A 22,318-nucleotide genomic window follows, 5' to 3' on the forward strand; every position below is an offset into this window, starting at 1 on the left:
TACAGATAATTGTATGCAGTACAGAGCCAGAGAGAGCTGGTGGTGAAGAAGTAGAATAGAACAGATGACAGAACATGCTTTGCAGCAGAGAGGTAGTGGAGGAGGCACAGAGGAGACATGCACAATGTGCAGTACAAATTCACGGGTAGACGGAGCTACAGCGGATAAACGAAATAGTGAAAATAGCCTGCAGCACAGAACCTGGGAAAGACCAAGCCACAACAGAAAAGTGAAAGGGTTATCAAAATACAGACAAAAGCCATTTCTTGAGCCCATTTTGCCTATATTTGTGAACCACAAAGATGAAACCTCCCCCAGGAGAGGACATTGACCTGAGTTCAGAAATCCAAATGTAAGAAGCAGGGGCGGACTGACAACTCATGGGGCCCCCGGGCAATAGGGGATCATGGGGCTCCTGTGTCCTTGCCCAAACTCAAAAAAGCCTATAAAAAAGGTACCAGGGGCATCTCATGGGGCCCCCTACTGACCCTGGGCCCTCGGGCAGTGCCCGAGTTTCCAAATGCTCAGTCCGCCCCTGGTAAGAAGTCAAAGAGAAAATAGCCTGCAGCAGAGAATCTGAGAACGATCAAGCCACAATAGAAAAGTGAAAGGGTTATTGAAATACAGCCCATTTTGTCTATATTTGGCAACCACAAAGATGAAACACCCCCCCCAGGAGAGGACATTGACCTGAGTTCAGAAATCCAAATGTAATAAGTCAAAGAGAGCGCCAAATGAAAAAAACCTTAGGAGTACAAAATCTTTATTGTTCAACTGGTTACAACAAGCAGGGCAAATAATAGTCAACATATTTCAAGGGCCACACAATCCCCCTTCATCAGGTCTGGTGTTCACAGTAGAAAAGGGAAAGGGCTGAATGTTGTTTACAACCTCTTCTGCCTACAGATCAGTCTGTTTAGGAGTACTTTTGAGTCCATTTAACATTCTACCATTTCACCCAGCCCTGATGAAGATGGATTATGTGGCCCCCGAAACATGTTGGCTGTCATTTACCCTGCTTGTTATCAGATGAACAATAGTTTGGGCTCCTAATGATTTTTCATTTGGCAAGGAAGGGTATGGTAGTGCCAGAATGAGAGGAAGAGTATGGCCGTACCAGAATGAGAACAGGGATGAGTTGTTGCACACTCCCTAAAGTTAAAAAAATAAATGTGCGTAATTACCCCTCACAGTTGACATGAAACAGGAGCATCGTTTGCTTACTAGGAGTTTGACAGCTTGAGGCTGCCTAGCGTCCTGTTGTTCTCCATCACGTCAGCTCTGATGGCATATTGGAGGAGCTGTTTTGCCTGTGTATAATTTAATTGGTCAATGCGAATCCAATTACACATTGGAAATGGCTCTTCCCACGGACCAGCAAAGTGGACCTGATGGGAAACTAAAACAGTATGACGCTAGACAGCCTTAAGCCATCTACCTGCTTACAGGAAGTAACGTTCTCTCTTGATATTATATAGTATTTGTTTATCCAAGATATTTGTAGTTTACATTTTCTAAATCGTATGACCTGATGAAATATATTGTTGAAAGATTCTAGGTTTATTTGCATAGCATATAAAGGGCTTTATTGCAAAAATCAAATGTATCGTAATAATAAAAAAAAACAAATGTTATGAAAAAGGGAAAAAAAAGCTCCAAAGCAGAAACAAATGGTAAAGAAAGAAAAATCAATTTGCTTTTTTTAACCAAATTCCTCAAATGCCTGATATTTTCATGTTTTATTCATAACATGACTCAGGATTCAATGGTACTTTCTTCGTTATGATCTGATCTTTGTATCTGAAATTGACATCAGTAGTGTAGCACTTGTTGCGATCATAGGTGTAGCACTCGTCATCCGATCTACTACAGCTGGCCTGAGATGCTAGAATTGGTATTCCTCCAATTTCAAGCTGTACTGGATCACATTTTTGGCAGCTGAAACACAATTATAGATATTTGTTACAATATATCATATATGTGAACTGTGGGATATACAGAAAACTCCAAAATGTAATTCTTGACTTTTGTTTTTTTAAATGTACAGTTGTTATGAATTTTGCATAGAATAATATGTATTTCCATATTGTGTGTACATCAATAAACTGGTTAATTAGCAACTCATAAAATATACTACTGTTTAAATATCCAACTTACAGAATGATTCATTGTGGATTTATATATAAAGTGTTGTTCTTAGGAACAGCCTTTCTAAGGTCTCTTGCACACAGGTGGAAACAATACTGTTGCATTTTTTTAATTACTATTTTCTATGGACCAATACACACAGCCACATAAAAAATAATTATATACAAAGTATACAGGCGAGCGCTAGTGGAATTAAGGAAGCAGCTAGCACTTAAGGTATAGGTAACAATCCCAATAAATGTAAGTAAAAAAGAAGTGCAGCGCTAAAAACACACAATCTATAAATTAGGTGGAACAGCCAAGTGCAGCATAAATGTGTATATACTTTTCGTAAGTATAAATACAACAATAAATAAATAAAAGTCTGTGAATGATTGTGACAATCCGTGCACTAAAGTGCAAAAAATCATTAGCAGTGTTTGTGGTTGTAAATATTAAATTACAATTCCATCCAACAAGTTCGTTCAGATAGTGTCCTAATGTTCGTAAAGCGGCAGCCAGGGGGTTAATCGAACTGCTCAACCTGGGCTTAGGTGGAAGAACGGACCTTTGTCCTATGGAAAATAGCTCAATGCCAAGAGCCAGAAATATGTATATAGTGTAGTATTTTATTTATATTAATAATAATCTTCCAATAAAGCATAGAAATCCACGTGGAGTATAAGATAAGCAAATAACAAATACCAAAATGGCCGCCGCTCCGTCCTTCGGCAGCGGCGCCATGACGTCAGCAATGTAGGCTCCACCCGACGTGTTTCGTGCGCATGCAAGTCCTCAGGGGTACGCCCATGTATTTGGTATTTGTTATTTGCTTATCTTATACTCCACATGGATTTCTATACTTTATTGGAAGATTATTATTAATATAAATAAAATACTACACTATATACATATTTCTGGCTGTTGTCATTGAGCTATTTTCCATAGGTCAAAGGTCCCTTATTCCACCTAAGCCCAGATGGAGCAGTTTGATTAACCCCCTGGCTGTTACTTCACCTCTAGATGTGACATATCATATATATATCTGATACCATATACCTTCTGGTGAGTGTACATTCGTCCAAGGTGGTGCATTCCTTTTTGTGATTGTTCACACTCTCACATCCTGTACGTTGAAAGTATTGCACTTTACCAACATTAGGACACTATCCGAACAAATTTGTTGGATGCAATTGTAATTTAATATGTGCAACCACGAACATCGCTACTGATTTTTTTGCACTTTAGTGCATGGATTGTCACAATCATTCAAGGACTTTTATTTATTTATTGTTATATTTATACTTACGCAAGGTATATACACATTTATGTTGCACTTGACTGTTCCACTTAATTTATAGATTGTGTGCACTTCTTTTATACTTACATAAAAAATAGTAAACTTGCTCTGCATAAGGTCCATTAAAAAATTAAAAAATAGTAAAATGTGCATCTGAGGTCCAGAGTTTGGACCATATTTACACTGTACACTTGTAAACGTTTGTACTAACATTTACATGCATACAGCATAGAGCTCAAATACACTCAATTAGAGGTGACTGCATCCTAGCAACAAAAGATGCTAGACAGCAGGGACCACCTAGCATCTTATGCTTGCTAGGAGTTTGACAGCTTGAGGCTGCCTAGCATCCTTCTGTTGCAGAAGCTCTGATGGCATATTGAAGGAGCTATTTTGCCTGTGTATAATTTAATTGATCGATGCCAATCTAATTATACATAGGCAGAAAGGGCTATTCCCACCGACCAACAAAGTGGACATGATGGGAAAATAAAACAAAATGACGCTAGACAGCCTCAAGCCATCTAACTCCTAGCAAGCAAAAAACCTCATGATGGCTCTGCCCTCCATGTCCCATAAAATCCACTCTGATTGAAAGAATATGGCAGTACCAGAATGAGAACAGAGACGAGTTGGTGCATACTCCCTAAAGTTAAAAAAATAAACATGCATAAGTACCCCTCACAGTTGATATGAACAAAGTGGACCAACAAAGTGGACCTGATGGGAAACTAAAACAGAATGACGCTAGACAGCCTCAAGACGTCCATCTCCTATCAAGCAAAAGACCCCATGCTGGCTCCGCCCTCCATGTCCCATCAAATCCACTCTGAGAGGAAAAGTATGGCAGTACCAGAATGAAAACAGAGATGAGTTGTTGCACACTCCCTAAAGTTAAAAAATAAATGTGTGTAAGTACCCCTCACAGTTGACATGAAACAGGAGCATCTTTTGCTTGCTAGGAGTTTGACAGCTTGAGGCTACCTAGCGTGCTTCTGTTGTTCTCCATCACGTCAGCTCTGATGGCATATTGGAGGAGCTGTTTTGCCTGTGTATAATTTAATTGTTCGATGCAAATCAAATTATACATAGGCAGAAATGGCTCTTCCCACCGACCAACAAAGTGGGCCTGATGGGAAACTAAAACAGAATGACGCTAGACAGCCTCAAGTCATCTACCTGCTAGCAAACAAAAGACCCCATGTTGGCTCCACCCTCCATGTCCCATAAAATTCGCTCTGGTTGCTGGTAGGAGGAACCACTTCTGCCTGTGTATAATTTGATTGGCTCAGAGATGCAACACTCCACACCCCATGTCCCATCAAGTCCACTGTGATGAAGGATGAGTAATGTTTGCCTCTGTGTAATTTGATTGACTCAAGGCAAAAACGGCTCCTCTCCTGGCTATCAGAGCAGACCAGATGGGGAATCGAAAACCAAAGAATGGGTTCCTAGCAACAGAAGAACCCTAGATGGCTCTTGCTGCTTTTCATTGCTAGGATGCTCCAATAAAGTACATTACATGTAAGCATGTAACCATCACAACATATTCCTGCTGTCTATCAGGACATTTGCCACATGTTTTATCTCCTTAAAATGTTTCAAATGCTGAAGGATACCTCTTGATCCTGCCAGAAATCCCATGAGCTTCTAACTTTACACTCTTTCTGTGCTGCATTGAAATCTCTAGCATTGTTATCAGAACTGCCCATTTCATGTCTGTAAACAACAGAACATCTCTCCCCTATGTTATGGAGGCAAGAAGATGGGGGATGTTCTGAATCAGGAGCAGCCTAGGATGGGAATGCTATTTCACTGTATATACAGTACAGTGGGTGAGCAGCGTCGCCCTATGAAAGAATGTAATTATTGCCAGGTTTACAAGTTGACTAAGGAAAGAAAAGCTTAAAAATAAGGAAACAAATGCAGCCACTGAATCCCTCCCTCCTAGATTGTAAGCTCCAAGGAGCAGGGCCCTCAACTCCCTCTTGTATTGAACTGTATTGTTACTGTATTGTCTCCCACTGTAATGTAAAGCGCTGAGCAAACCGTTGGCGCTATATAAATCCTGTATAATAATAATAATCTAAGGACTTAGAAGCTGCAATATATTAAATGTTTGGTTCAGATAAATTTTACAATAACTATGCCATCAAGGTATAAACTTTGATAGTAGGCTGTTTATAATGCTTTCACTGTTTTCTTTGTGGCAGACATATAGCTTGGTTACATAATAAATCCATTAAAGTATAAATATAGGTGTAGTGCTACCCCTAAAGGAGCCACTTCATAATTTGGGTTCTCTCTTTGCACCTCAGCTCCAAGAAAAATCTCAGCCCCTCTGATAGACCTGGTTGAGCAAAAGTCACTGCAAGTACTTAAGAACACAAATTGGTTCCTATTCAGCTGTGAATTAGTACAAGGAAATAGACACAAGACAGTTTAGTGATATAGGAATTCAATGTATTTTTGTGGGTTAGAATGAATGATGGTTTAAGCATAAATGAAGACACAAAAGTAGGTGAATCAGCAAAGTCAACAATAAAAAGTGAATGTAACTGCATTGTGAATAATAATACTACAACTAGCCTCGACAGCACTCTAGGAGAGTGGCTAGCATATGGTGCAGTGTCCTCTGAGAGGTACCTCTTAGCATAAGCAATAGGTGAAGGTCTCTGTGTAGCAGCTGTAAAGAGGGCATCTTAAGTCGTAATGCTGCAGAGGGCTAGCGTTGGGACCCAGTTGTACCGTTGGTGCACACGAGAATAGTCCCAGTTTAGCTTGCAGGCAGGCAAGGCTACTAGATAGCTTTGTGCTAAGTTGCTAAAGGGCTCACTCTCTCTCTCTCTCTCTCTCTCTCTCTCTCTCTAGCAGCAGAGAGTAAATGCCCACATCAGCATCTCACCAGTCCTGGTGATATTGCAGCTCACCATCCAGTCACACACAGTGATTAGTTCACTCTTGGCTCTACACCAAGGGGACTGTCGGCACACCTGGACTCAACACTCTGAATCCTGCTTAGACCACCATTATGCAGCAGTTGTGGTGCACACTGGACAGCGATGTGTACTCTCATGGTAAGAGGACACTGTGTCCTGTACAGCCTGAGAAAATGCAGCTCTTCCCCCTTCTCCTGGCAATTTCCCTTTGGGAAATACAGTTCAAAATCTCTTGATTTGCAGTAGAGTCTCTCTCCTCTGAAGTACAGTTCCCACACTGTAGTACTGCCTGACTCAGTATATTGAACTCTTCCTACACAGCAGCTCCTTCCTCTTACTGACATAGCTGTTAACCAGTTCAGCACCAAAGGGCAGCAGCTACAGAGAGCCACTGCAGCCAACGTTTCTCTCACTCTCCATGCTTAGCCAAGCACCCTGCTACACAAGCAAATTTTTAAAAAATATATACTGTATATGATGCATACTTTTATTAGCATTAACATAGCAGTGTTTTTTATCCCCTCCTATAATATTGTTTTATTACCTGTTGATCCTGCCAGTAGATTTTTTATTTTTTTTACTTAGAGCCCATTCATACCACCGGGATCGCTTTATGGTGTGTATAACACTAGCATGCTGTTGCGCTTTATGCATTTGCACTGCAATGCATTGTTATAACACATCACAGTGTTTACTTTTTAACTTTATTGACATGTCACAAACTGACACTTCATTTCATTTTATACACACCAAAGCTGTTCAGGTGTGGGCAGGGTTCTTCTTGAAATTTGCCACTCTGATGGTACGAGCAGACATTTGGACTCTCAGCAAAAGGAAGGGTATTGTTTTCCCAAGAGAGAATGCACATTTGATGTGAATATGCTTTATTGGTGATTTCTGTGGTACCAGCAACCGGTGGTTGCTTATTAGCCCTTATAATCCATATGCCACATACTGTGGACAGCAGAACAGCGTTCTAAAGATTACACATGGATGTGGTCAATATAGATTAAACTTATTTCCACTCCGTTATATGTACATTGATAAAGAAACAGTTTTTGTGAACTTGGCCACATATGGGAGTTTTATGTAGCCTTGGATGTGATACATCTGCAACTTTGGAGGCTAATGTTATATGTGCACCATACACATTACTGAATCAATTTGATATGAGGGCACATATTGGCAGGTATAGGTACAGTCTGACTACCATGCCCTATGTGGGAGCATTTGCGTTGTGCTGGATGCTTCAACCTCTGTGTAGTGAAACATATTACATCTGCACATATAGTCATTGACTATAGTTACTGAGACATTACCTGCATGTGTTATTGGATGATATGAGGACACATACTGGCATATACTAGCTCAAATGTAGGCAAGGTCAAGCCCCCTTTAATTTTAGGCACTCATTAAAGGTGGAGTCATGATGTCATGTCGGTTCTTTATAAAGGTGGGAGATGCGTGGAGTGAGAGACAGCCTTGAGCCAGAGAAGTGAGAGCAACAGAGATGGAGTTGTGTGTTCTCCCCTTTTGGATAGGGGCTTGGAAGGACTACAGAGCTTGGGCCCTGGAAAGGGATAAACAGTGTTGTGAGAGTGTATAAGCAAAGAATTATTATTACTTGGAACTCTCTATTTACCACTGGCATGGACTGTTTTACAAACTTTTTGACCACAAAAGTTATTTCTGCAAGCCGAAGCCTCTGTGTGATGTTCTTCTGGAAGCGATGAGTTAAGTACAGCCAATGCCTTGGGTGAAGAGTTATGCAATTTACTTGTGCAAATCTGTTTGGCTCTGGAGTGGGTGGTGAAAGAGGAAAAGGAATCCTCTGTTTGGTGGTGAGAGAAAACCCCCTTATGTATCATGCGTCAGGTGGCCTGGGCCCCCTGGTCTCATAGGGCTCAGGTGGTTGGTTAGACCTATGGAGGCCTATGCAACTGTAGTCTGGGCATTAAGAGGTTAAAGTGGACAGTGACCAGAAGGATATGGTGGGAAGGTCTAGGACCTGCAGCTGTGCACGTGAGTGGATTTGGGCAGAGAATATGCTTGACGCACTAAAGACCCTGCATGTAGGTGGGGCCCAGCTGCACGTGTCAGAAGCTTGGGTACCTCACCTTGCAAGTACATGTTATGAGGCCATTTTTGTTGTATTGGATTCGTCAACCTGTGTATACGGCAACATATTTCATCAGCATCACTGAAATATAATAAGGATTAAAGTATATTACGGTTACCACACTGGTTATGAACAACCTTTTCCAAAAATGTCATGTGTTCACCGCATGGATGCTTATGGTCTGCTGTTTTCCACATTCTGTGGGTGCTTGCTATTTGAAATACATACATTTAGTGCTTGAAAAAATTCCTGGAGAACATTTTCCATTGAACTGGGAATCTCTAATGACTGTGAATTCTATAAAAATTACAACCTTTAATAATCAGCATGCAAACTCTGGTGCAGCTCTGCATAGAAACCAATCAGCTTCCGTGTTTTTTTTTTTTTTTTTTCAAAGCTTAACTACGTGCAGCCTGGACACAGTACATTTACTGTAGGCAGCAGCTACAGGCTAGGCTGTACTCTCTGCCTGTTTCCAGGTTTTCAAGCACAGATGTGTGTGCCCCCTTCTCACCTTTGCTGTGGTTGGACATATAACAAGTTTGTCAGTTTGTCAGGTTACAGCCAATGATTTTGACTGTATACCTGCTGATCGGCTGTGGCCAATCACAGAACAGAGTTCTGTGTTTACAAACACACAGAATTTGTCACACAGAATAGCAATCTGGCTGCCTCTTTTCCCTGAAATGATCTCTGAGTTCAAAGAGAAAAAGCAGCTAGATCTCTGAGTAAAATTGGCACTTGTTAATCTTGTTAGGCACACAGTAACCCACTTGACTTTAACCCCTTCCCTGCCAGTGTCATTGGTACAGTGTACAGTATTATCACTGATATTAGTGTCACTAACAACATTAGTATCAGTTAGTCCGTGTCCCAACTAGCCACTGCCTGCTAGCGCCAGATTGCCTGCCACATTATTACAGTCACACTATAAGTCACTCATCACTGCCATTACCAGTATAGCATTATAGCTGCATAAATTCCAGCATAAATACCATAGTTTGTACACGCTACAACTTTCACAGAAACCAATTGATATACACTTTTGGGATTTTTGTTTTTCACCAAAGATACAAAATACATTTTGGCCTAAATTTATAAAGAAATTTTATTTTTTATGTTTTATAATAGAAAATATTGTGCTTTATTCACAATTTTTGGTATTTTTTCATTTATTCAATAAAAAAAAGAAAGCTCTATTTGTGTGAAAAAGGTGACATAAATTTTATTTGGGTACAGTGTTGGATGACCAAGCAATTGCCAGTTAAAGTAGAACAGTGCTGAATAGCAAAAAATGGCCTTATCATGAAGGGGATGAAAACTTGTGGAGGTCAAGTGGTTAATTGAACAAGCTGAAGTTAGAAGCTGATTGGGTACCATGCAGATTTTGCATGTTCCCATTTTAGTAAATCAAACCCATTGTGTTTTGGGCTCAATTTTGTCTCAGAAGAACATCTATCATATGGAGATATGGATATATGTGTAATAAACATAGAAAAGTGACGGCAGAAAAAGACTAAGTGGTCCATCACCCAACACACAGATACTTTGTTTAAACCCACCCTGATTTTGAAAGGGAGGGGGTAGGTCAATTTATGAGTTGTTTCCATTGTTTTAAATGTTTTTGCACAATAAAAATCCAGTTTTGCATGGATATAGAAAATTGGTTTCTTTGGTGCCTTATTTGCAAAAGTTGAATCCACAGTTGATACAGTAATTGGGTAACATTCACCCACTTGTGATACTAATAACAGTCACATGTGTTCTTCTGGTGTTTTGAGAGGTCTTCCTCCAAAAAAGATGTATACCTCCAAAAGCACTGGTGACTGATGCTAACGGAGGGCCCATTGCCATTCCAATAGTCTGACTATAAGGAAACAGCAGGCTGAACTACAAAAAGACATACCGTAAATGTGAAACATATATACAAATATGGTTTTCGTGTTCCCCATATTGTCATATTTTATTAAATATACCTCTATACAACCTTGAAGTTTCTATTATGGACTTACCTGTACATATCCTCTAATAAAGAAAAGAAAATAAGCAATTTTTTTAAAACTACAACTGAAACTTACATGTCCCACAAATTATAAACAAAATTTCTTCTGATTGCTGAATAAGGGTCTGAAATATTCATTCTGCTATTTACTGGAACCCTGTGAAGAAAAAATGACCATGAGATATTTCATAAAACAATTATTTTAATAATAATATTAGTCATCTCACCACTACCTTATAGGTACAGTATTCATTTTTCAGCTTTTCTTTGCTCCAATAGCATCAACTATCCAGAAAGCCCAGAGCAAACTATGCTCACAGTCTGTATTGCAGTGTATTTTGATGAAACTGCCAAATTATTTTTTCAGTAATGTATAGGAGTGTGAACTTTAATGTCATTTATTTATAACAGGTATTTATATAGCACCATCAAATTACACAGCTCTTTTACATATATTGTACATTCACATCAGTCCCTAACCCTGAAGGAGTGTACAGTCTAAGGTCCCTTACTCACATTCAAACATACACATACTAGGGCCAATTAACCAACCAGCATGTCATTGGAGTGTGGGAGGAAACCCACGCAGGCACAGGGAGAACATGCAAACTCCACACATGTAGTGCCGTGGCTGGGATTCAAACTAATGATCCGAGTGTTGCTAGGTGAAAGTAACAGCATAGCTCTTTTTACCATTTACTGTATGCCAGTTTTTATCAATTCCAATTATTTGTTACAGCATTCTTAAAGTCTTACTAAACCCACAACAGTAAAATCAGTCTGTATATGCAGTAAAGCATGCTTGTTATACTGACTGTGGAACCTAAGGGGTTAATCCTCCGCATTGTGTAAAATGGATGTTTGATCCTCTCTTCTCTGATACTCCCATTCTTCTGATGTTTCCTAAATATCTGCTGATAGAACAGAGGCTTGAGAGCAAGCTGCACATGCTCAGTTTGGCGTGTATTGCTAGAGAGGATTTTGTTTTCTTGAGAGAGTACATGTGATCGGCACAGGACCAATCAGCACTCTCCAAACAGAGGTCAGGGGTTCTGCATCCTTCTACAGGTGAATGAAAACTTCTCCTACAAGCTTTAACGTGTGCTCTACTGGACACTGATAGAAGTCACAAGACTGCTCTAACTGCTGATGAGAAAAGGTATTTAGCAGTTTATATTTACTAAGGTAATTGCATTTCCATGTTCTGTGGGAGATCAGATATAGTGAATGCAGGGTCCTGGGTTTAGTAACACTTTAACTGCATCCTTTTAGATCCTGAAGGAAACGAGCTGAGAGAAAGAAGTTGAAATAAATGGCAAGTGAAAATGCTTGTTGATTGCCTATCATTCTAATTCAATGCTTTCTGAAACACTGACTTGGAACAAAGATGTAGCAGAAGATAGTAGATTTAAAGATTCCCTGTCCCAAAAATGGAATTACCCAAAATGTTTTCCCTGCCAAAAAGAACATTGCAAATACCCACCTCTTCCACTGCTTGTATGTTACATGCAACTGACCAGCACTATGTGGGGTTGATTTACTAAAACTGCATGGTGTAAATCTGGTGCAGCTCTACATAGAAACCAATCAGCTTACAGGTTTTATTGTCAAAGCAATAAATTGAACAAGCTGAGGTTAGAAGGTGATTGGCTACCATCAAATTCTGAGGGCTCCAGTTTTAGTAAATCCACCCCTCTTTGTTACACTGACCCCCACACTTTGTATGTTGCGTATATCTCACCTCTATACATTACTTACACCTGAAACCTGCACTCTGTACATTGCATACACCTAACCCCTGTACTCTGTTTGTTTCATACACCTGTAAAAAAGAATCATTCTTATGGTCTTTTACCTATTCATACTATTTAGCACAAGTCCATTTTTACCAGCCAGACAAGTAAAATAATGGCCTGGTGGCAAACCTGTGTATGTCACACCCTCTTGACTCCTAGATCCTGTGTATTTCATACTCCCAACCACTGCACTCTGTACATTATACTCCTGACCCCTCAACTCTGTATGGTACATACTCTGAGCTTACAGACAAACTGTCTGTAAGCTCCTTAGCCTTGCACTCTATGTGCTGGACTGTATGTCACATACTCTTGACTCACATCCTGTACAATGGACTATATGTTAACTTTACTTTGGTATGCTGGGCTGTACATTGTACTCTTGTTCACTGCACTCTGTGTTGGGTCGTACATTTTACTTCTGATCCAAGCATTCATTGTCCCAGCAGCTGCCTGTAGCTTAAGTTACGTTTTTCTTAGAGGTAGTCCTAGGCTCAGTGTTAGCTGTCTGCCAGCCTGTCTGTTTTATGTTTTATATGCCATCCTTTGTAACCCCCCCCTCGCACACACACATTTTCCAAGTTCATCTGCCAATGTACACTTGGTATAAGTTTCTATGAGAAAACGTATAATATTGAAGATATACCTGTTTAAAAATTTCATTGACATCATTTTTTCTCTGTTGCTGATTTTTGCTCCTCACTTGTTCATGTTCAGTGGGAGTTGCTGGAAATTAACACGTGCCTTTTCCCACCCAGAGCCCTCTTAAATAGTGTGTACAATTATAGATGTGTTCTTTCTAATTTTGGGAACAATGATAGGTGGGATTTTGGGCGTTGTGGTGACCATGGTAGGCCTTTCCTTTTGCAGTCTGTATACATGCCCACAAAGCTCAATCATCATTAAATGATTGATGGCAGAGAAATGAATAGTTTTAGGAGGCAAGCCAATAGTTTAAAGAAGGGGTCTACAAAGTTTCTAAACAAAGGGCTAATTTAGTGTCCTTAAGACTTTGAGGGGGCTGGACTGTGGCCAGTGAAAGTAGAAAATGCCCTGGCTTCAATGGGAGTAAACATTAGTGGGAGGAATATTGCCCCATTGTTGGGACCAGGGGAAGGAATAGTGCCCCACCGTTGGTGTCAATGGGAAGAATAGTGCCTTGCCATTGGTGTCATTAGCAGGAATAGTGTCCCATTGTTGGGGTCATTAGTAGGAATAGTACCTTATTTTTGGTATCAGTGACAGAGATTATGCCCTTTTGTTGATGTCAGTGGTAGTTATAGTGCCCAAAAAGCCAGATAAAAGCAAGCAAAGGGCCTCATTCGGCCCCCGGGCCACAGTTTGGAGACCACTGGTGTAGCCTCCCTGTTTCAGCACCACAAGCGGTAACCCCGAGCTACACTCGGGAATACCCTGCAGCGCTGCTCTGGGATCTCTTCTGCACTTACCTTGTCCTGTGCTCCCGCGATGTCCCTAAAGCTTCCCTTGAGGTCAAATCGGTTTTAGACCAGCTAGAGAACAGCGATAGTAAATCAGAACCACTTGCAGAATTGGGTGATAATGATTCGTGGGGAAATTCGTCATCAGACACTGAAAACAATTTTGCGACTTTGCTCAGCGATGTGCAAACTTGGCGCTCTATTTCAAATTTCAGTGTTTTTGGTTTGATTATATTATTGAATTTATTATTATTATATTATTATGTTTTATGATTATTTATTAAATTATAATTTATGTTTTCGTGTTTCAAGTTTTATCCTACCCGGGATGTTTACTAGACTCTTGTTTGGACAGATTTCAGTGAGTTATTCCTAAGAATTACAGGCCTACAATATAAAACGCCAAATTTCCATGCAAAATAATGGCACCGCTTTCAGCACCAAAAATCTGAAATAATCATACCGCCAGGGAGGTTAAAGGATAGCAAGGGGAGTAGCTTACACCATTGTAGGTCATTAAGATAGAAATTAGGAGGGCATCAGGGAGACAATGTGGATTTGTTATGTGGATTTTGCAGAGATGACAGCAGAAATGCTTGGGAGATCTCCCATCATTTTCTGGCAATGTGAAGCAACAGGAAATTCCCATCTTAGTGATTTTTCATAGGAATATGTGTTCAATTGAAGGACTTTTCCTTAACTTTTCCTTTGATGACAACTCTAAAATGTTGTATTTCACTTTCTTTGTTTGTGACAAATAGAGGGGATGGAAAATCTTATTGGCACCGTGACAATCTCATAGCTATAAGTTACGTTTGTCTTCTCTCCTAAGGAAACCCAGGAAGCTCTGCTATATCAGTGCCAGGGGTCCACTCTATAGCAGGGGTCCTCAAACTTTTTAAACAGGGGGCCAGTTCACTGTCCCTCAGATCATTGGAGGGCCGGACTATAGTTTTAAAAAAAAAACTATGGTCATCTCCTGTACTGTGTCCGCATTTGTTCAGAGACTGCCGACATACAACGGTGGTGGGAATACTGGGCCGGCCACTATATAAGACGCACAGACATGTCCCCCCAAGTGTGTCTTATGGAGCGAAATAGTGACCCATCATTGGTGTCAGTGGGAGGCATAGTGTTCCATCATTGGTGTCAGTGGGAAGAATAATGCCCCACCATTGGTGTCAGTGGGAAGAATAGTGCCACATCATTGGTGTCAATGGGAGGAATAGTGCCCTATCATTGGTGTCAGTAGGAGGAATAGTGCCCCATCATTGGTGCCAGTGGGAGGAATAGTGCCTCATCAATGGTATCAGTGGGAGGAATAGTGCCCCATCATTGGTGTCAGTGGGAGGAATAGTGCCCCTTCATTGGTGTCAGTGTGAGGAATAGTGCCCCATCATTGGTGTCAGTGGGAAGAATCGTGCCCCATCATTGGTGTCAGTGGAAGGAATAGTGCCCCATCATTGGTGTCAGTTGGGAAGAATAGTGCCTCATCTTTGGTGTTAGTGGGAGGAATAGTGCTCCATCATTGGTGTCAGTGGGAAGAATCGTGCTCCATCATTGGTGTCAGTGGGAGGAATAGTGCCTCATCATTGGTATCAGTGGGAGGAATAGTGCCCCGTCATTGGTGTCAGTGAGAGGAATAGTGTCCCATCGTTGGTGTCAGTGAGAGGAATAGTGTCCCATCATTGGTGTCATTGGGAGGAATAGTACGTCATTGGTGCCAGTGGGGGGGGGGAATAGTGCCCCATCATTGGTGTCAGTGGGGGGAGGAATAGTGCCCCATCATTGGTGTCAGTGGGAGGAATAGTGCCCCATCATTATTATCAGTGACACCAATGATGGGGCACTATTCCTCCCACTGACACCAATGACACTTAACTAGCCGACCCCTGTTCCAGCATGGTGCTGCTGCAGCCAGCATACCTGGCTGCAGCAGCACCATCTGCACGGCACACTTACCGGGCGGTCAGCTGTCGTCCTTCCTTCACTTCGGCCTCTCCCTCCCTTGAATTTCGCAGGGCCGCTCGGCTCCGCCTCCTCGCCGGTGATTGGCTGCCTGTGTGCCTTTCCTGAGCTACAGTACTGGCGCCCAATCACCGGTGAGGAGGCGGAGCCGAGCGGCAGCGCGGACATCAAGTGAGGGAGCGGCCGGAGTGAAGGAGCTGCGCATCCTGGACTGGATCGTCATGGGACTGGGACCGGAGCCAGGTAAGAGACAGCAGCCCCCTGCTCACCCCTGTACTTAGTGTCCCCTGCCAGCGGGCCGGATGAATGTGCTCGGCGGGCCGCAGTTTGAGGACCCCTGCTCTATAGTATATATTTAATTTTTAAATATAAAATGTTATACAAATAATAAAGAAATATTATCCTGTATTAATATAATAATAATACTAATAATTAAGGGCTCATGCACACTAACATATATACAGGCATATAGGTGTAATAGGTGTACAACATAAAATACCTCTGCATTTTCAGCACCCTGGATCACCAGCTAGCACTTAATTCTGCCCATAGGACTGTATTAAAATATACTTTAAGCAGTCATATAGCTGTAAACACCATTACTCAGCCACACAAGTATGGGTGTAATTTCCCAAACATCAAACTGTGAATATGGGAAATTTTGCTCACACAGGTGTATGTGTAAACGCAAGTACCAGCATTTGCAAGCATATACACACTTGCAGCATACAGCATATTCTGTCAATACAGTGCTATGGGCAGAATTACACACCATCTGGGGCTTCTGGGAGGTGAATAAACAGGCATATGCCTGTATGGGGCAGCACAGTGGCTAAATGGTTAGCACTTCCACCTGGCAGTACTAGGGTCGTTGGTTCAAATACCAACCACAGCGCCACCTATCTGCAGTTTGCATGTTCTCCCTGTGCCTGCATGGGCTTCCTCCAGGTACTCCAGTTTCCTCCCACACTCCAAAGAAGTGATAGTAGGTTAATTTGATCCTGTCTAAATTGGCCCTAGTATGTGTATGTATGAATGTAAGTTAGGGACCTTAGATTGTACACCCCTTGGGGGTTAGGGACCAATGTGAATATACAATATATAGGTAAAGCACTGGATTATTTGACAGCACTATATAAGTATCTGTAATAAAAATAAATTAAATAAGTGTGTATGAGCCCATAGAATACCAGTTTTAAAAAATGTAAATAACTTTGACCAAAAACTTTCACATTTTCAATCTGAGATTGAACACAATGACACTTACGTTATCACAATATTCCTTTCTAAAATCTCTTCTCCTGGGCTGTCTTTTGATGGGATAAATCTTGAGGTAATCTTGACACATTTGCATTTGTTATCTACCAAGATGTGTTCTTGCTCCCTATAATACTGCCCTGGAAACACATAGTATTGACTTCAGGAAAAGAGTGCAACTTATATGTAATATAACAAAAGATCAATATAAAAAGCAGACACAAGCTGATGTCCTGAAAAGAAAAACTGCAGTAAAATTAGGACTGTAGAACATAATTTGCACCTATTTCAAAAACTAGACCCAATTTTATGTTCCAAGTACAATTCAACTTTATATACATACTGTATTAAGATTATAAGGTATTACAACTGATATTTAATTAAATTGTTTGATTTGTGAAATAGACATTGTTTGAACTCGTTATTGAAGGCCTTTTTGCTTTATTATTGCTGTCTGAGTGAGCAATTTCACGGAGGTACTGTTAATATCTGCATGTTTATATGCATTACAGGTTCAGTGGGTAAGAAAAAGTCCTTCATGATGTATCTCTTAGGTGGTTTCCTGCAAAAGGTGTATTACATGAAGTTCCATGCTAAGAAATGTGAGGGGTACTTAATGCACTTGCAACCCACTGCACCATCAATGCACAGATGTAAATGGGTATTTATTTTTCTGTGCAGTATTTTTAACCTGCCTGGGGAAGGTCATATGTTCTGGTACAAGCTCCTCTAGTGCGGTACGTAATACAGAAGTATAGTGCTTTCTAGGTAGTGCAATGATTCTTATCCCCTCCACTCTCTATCAGTCAATAAAAATGGGATTGTTAGCATATTTTCTTCACTCACAGAACAGTAGTTGGATGCATGCGGTTTACTCACTGAATGCCCTTGCAGCTCTCTACCAGGTCACTGAGCAAATCAGTTCACATTTACCTGCCATTAGTCCATTTATAACAAGCAAGAAATGCTGAGCCTAGTACTGCAAGTTTAAAAGAGAAATATGGCTTTAGTTTTTTTTTCCCAAATTATACTTACCTATGTGGATGAAACATTGGTCCGATGTTGCATCTGTCCCCCGCTGGCTCTAAATGTGAGAACTCACATGACCGCTGATTGCTGAGTTCTCACTGCCGCTCTGAGCTCTGCCCCCCTCCCCATGCACTCACTGGAGCACTGGACTGTAGAGGGAGAGGGAGCTGCTGGTTCAGGCTCTCAACGGCTCACTGAGCCAGGTTTCGTTCCAGACTCTGGGGTGGATCCCGAATTCAAGTTGGGATCTTTCCCCAGCTTGAACCAGCTGAGTGACGTCAGCCGACAGCAGGCTTCAGCCCAGTGTCAACAGAAAATGTTTCACAGGAGTGCAGAATGAACTGCACTCCTGTGATCCACAGGAGAAGTACAGCCAAAAGAGCTTTGGCTATACTTCTCCTTTAACATTTCTTTTTATTGTCTTAGAGTACACCTGGACTAAATGTTACATACAGAGGCACTTCAATGAGATCTGAAATCCTCAGATTTCCCCCAAAACTGCAGGAAGACTGACAACAATGTAAAAATTATATGTAAAGTAGGCGCTGGCCCTTTAAACTAAAATGTTTATAATACAGTGTCTTGAAACAACATGAAACTAAATATCAAAAGTATATAACGAATACATAAGTGCAAAATAATCAATACAAAGTCCAAAAATATCTTGTGGAAAATTCCCAATCATTGGTTGGTTTGGACATCTATGGATGGACATAATAGTTGACCATGTACTGTATGGTTGGACTGAATACAGTGGTCGGAATCTGGTGAGTGAGCAATTCACCTTCACTTGCACGTGGTGCAGCACTTTGTTTAAATGAAGATTTTTGTCATCACCTTCAAGAAAAATATTTTTGGACTTTATATTTATTATGTTGCACCTATGTGTTTGTTATATATTTTTGATATGTAGTTTCTTGTTCTTTCAAGACACTATATTATAAGAATTTTGGTTTAAAGTGCCAGCGCCTACTTTACATATATTTCTCACACGGTGGATAGTGTTTGCTACACTTTAAAGCGGCAGCTGCCTAATTGAATTCACTTACAAATTTTGTGGGTTGGTGCCCTCTCAGTTTCTTTTATTAAAAGTACTGGCAACAATGCCTACAAGAGTGGGTTGAAAACCAGAGTCTGTGGAAAATACATTTTACTATGTATTGCTAATTTTTATATATACATTTGTAGCTAACAATTTTGTTCAGGGTGGGGGGCTAAGAAATTGGAGTAATTTACATTTAGTAAAAGTAATCTTAATAATCACAATTAAAATAGTATGAATCAAACCAAAAATAAAATACAATTTAAATATTTTTTCTAAATTGATATGAAAATCCACTGTTCTCTGTTCTGATTTTAGTGGAGAAAGACCTTATAAACTGCTCATGTGAATATGCTTTCATGCATTTTAATTTATTGGCTCTGACAAGACAGTTGAGAACTCTTCGGTGATATGCTCATGCATATGTACAGACAAAAAAATCATGGCATTATGAATGTTAATAAATGCTACATTGCATTCACACATGGGTGGAAGTTGCAAGGGTTGCAAATGGTGACCCCACCCATGCTCCAGGGGGCCTGTGCAGCTTCCATATCATGTTAGGTTTTACACTGTGTCACTGGGGAAAAGCGCTTGCCACATTACACTGCATAGTGAACTCAAGGGACCTGGACAGGCCCACCCAGGCCCGTCCCGGGCCCGCTGAGATTCCGGTTTCACCTACACAGGATGACAGGCCTAGTCCTTTCCCCCAGCTACGTACTCTCTACTCAGCCCCCCCTGCCCAGCCCAGTGCAGCCCCTGCTCAGCCATGCATGTGCACACAATGTGGGGGTAGGCAGGCCACATTCTGAGCTGCTGGGTGAAAGCAGTGGGCTTATATGTGAATCTGGAAGTCAGAGGACCTGGCAGGTAGTGGGTGGGACCCAGGTCAACTTTTGTTTCGGGGCCAACAAGCTTCAAGCTACTGTGTATTTACATGCTACAAGAGTTAGTATAATTAGTTGCATTATCAATACATCTAAATTTAAAGATTTGGTTTTAAATTGTACAGATTGCTCTCCAATCACAAATAAGTGTGTTGTTAGAATTGCACTAATATGATTACAATCAACACAACAATTTCTAGAATTCAGATATATACAGGCACAGATATGTCAGATTTAAAATAGCAGAAGAATGCAAAAATGTTTGTCATTTCATAAGTAGAATGGTAATAAGTTCATTGTAATGTAACAATAAGTTTATTCTGTCCTAAAATTTCTCTTCACCTTTTCCTGTGAGTTGATGGGATGTACATTCATAATTAGCTTGTTACAAGCTAAGTATGTTAAATGCATTAAATTCAGGAAATTAATTCCTTTTGCACTTCTAGGGGTAGAGCAAGAGCAATGGCTTGGTGGCCATGGCCCTAATAAAGCAGAACCCAAGATTCTATACACCCTCTATTGCTAAATAGTGATGAGCTTGGGCGTCCTCCAAATTTATTTTTAACTCAATCTCCAAACTCCTACTTTTTTCAACTCCAAAGAGGTACAGTTCCGTGGAATGACCTGGCCTGCTGCTCATTGGAATACACAAGTGGGAGTTCAGAGCTCATCTTTATCACTAAATACTGAGTATGAATTAGTTTGTTACACATCAATTTCACCTTTTGAATGAGAGAAGCACTTGAGTAAGGGCTATATGAAAACTTTTTATATAGAAGCAGTACGTTTAAACCAAAGGAGAAGTGAAACTATCTACATTCATACACATTCCAAGTATACATTTCACAGAATAAGTTTCACATTCAAATTGCAGATAGGTCTTTAATAGGCATATGGATTAAAAACCCTTATTCTAACTTTTGTATGTGCTAGTTAGATCAAAAGTCAGGTAAGCCAATAAGAAATACATACTAAAAGATAATTTTTGAATACTAAGTAACTTCTCATTATTTTCTATAACACAGTTGTACTGATCAATATGTGCTAAGATGCTGTGTTAACCATCTTTATTGCTAGTGCTCACACACTGTATATAATATATAATATAATCAATTGAAGCTGATACATTTTGTTAACTTTTATATTGATGAAAACTTATGTAAATGAAGTTATTCTGCAAGGAACTGAAAATAAATTTTGTTATAGGTTATGAAATTGAAGCATTTAATAGTACTAAGTAAAAAAAGTAAAACAATATAAACTACCTATTTATGGCCTACTTTTGCCCACTCTTCACATACCTGTCACACATGCAGCAAATAGCAGCATAAGGGCTGCTGATAATACACAGCATCTGTCCATCCTTCAGCTTTTTCTTACAAAGATATCCAGGAGAGAATTGACTCTTATAAGAGGGGGTGGGGGTCATTTCTGAAAATATATGCTGCCGAAAATAACCTCTTGGGTGGTTTCAGTACTGTAAACAGATGTTATTCTCTATCCTTATGCAGAGCGCATTTCTGCAACCTGCAGGAGTCAAACATTTTAAACAGACAGTAACATTTTTAGACTAGCAATAGTACATATTTTAAATGATCTAGATTTGATACTTAGATGATGATGTGGGCTTGAAAAGGTTTTTGGTCTCTTGGGTCAATGGTGCACCCAAATCCACCCAAAACCACAGATTTCCAGAACAAGAGAGAGCAGTTCAGTTGACCCATAGGAAAAAAAACACATTTGCATAGACTTCCCACTATCATAAAATGAATGAGAGATAATCTTGATATTTTGGGATTTGAGATGGCATGCACATAACTTATGCTTAAGAAGGCTCTACCATATTTTACAGTGGTGAAATCAATGTCTTTTTGGCTCATTTTAGCCCACTTCCCCATTGCCTATCTGGTCATAGCTCCTTCCTGGTCTCCAAGCCCACCTCCATAGAAGCCATGGTTATTGAACACTAAACTGATGTGACTGACAAATCTGATGTAGCTGTATGCTGTTTGTATTAAATTGCTTTATAATGTTTGATTTTATCTGTCCGTTAAAAGCCACTTTCCTTAATGTGCAAATGACCCAAGAGCATAAATGGATGACTTACATAATTCCCTCCAACTAATATGAGGAAGTAAACCCTTATTATATTTTGGATTCAATATAGAAGTGAGACATGCAGATACTTTCTGTTTTAGGACTGCTCTACTGTACATTTGCAAATCACGATAACTTACTTGTTCTGACAAATCTGCATTGAAGTGTTCTTGGGTGCCAATAGGTATTGCCATATGGTGCTTGCTTTTTTCTAACCTGAGCTACAAAAAAATTACTAGAAAAACAATTTCTTTAGAGAATATCACTTTATATTAAAGTACCACTAAGTGATACCCTTATTTTTCAAAATTAG

The 22,318-nt window shown here is 40.2% G+C and overlaps 1 protein-coding gene across 1 annotated transcript; it reads right to left on the bottom strand.

Annotated features, from left to right (window-relative positions):
* Window positions 1-1,559: 1,559 nt before the first annotated feature.
* JCHAIN (joining chain of multimeric IgA and IgM) lies at window positions 1,560-21,333 on the bottom strand. The gene is made up of 4 exons (XM_089679552.1): window positions 21,210-21,333; window positions 16,958-17,087; window positions 10,564-10,644; window positions 1,560-1,938 (listed from the first exon to the last, which is right to left on the bottom strand). Exons 1-4 carry the CDS (start codon window positions 21,268-21,270, stop codon window positions 1,740-1,742), a joined length of 471 nt encoding a protein of 156 aa, XP_089535678.1. The 5' UTR covers window positions 21,271-21,333; the 3' UTR covers window positions 1,560-1,739.
* Window positions 21,334-22,318: the final 985 nt, after the last annotated feature.

Source organism: Staurois parvus, unplaced genomic scaffold, assembly GCF_062004578.1.
Source record: "Staurois parvus isolate SC_StPar_1 unplaced genomic scaffold, SC_StPar_1.0 ptg000227l, whole genome shotgun sequence".
NCBI lineage: Eukaryota > Metazoa > Chordata > Amphibia > Anura > Ranidae > Staurois > Staurois parvus.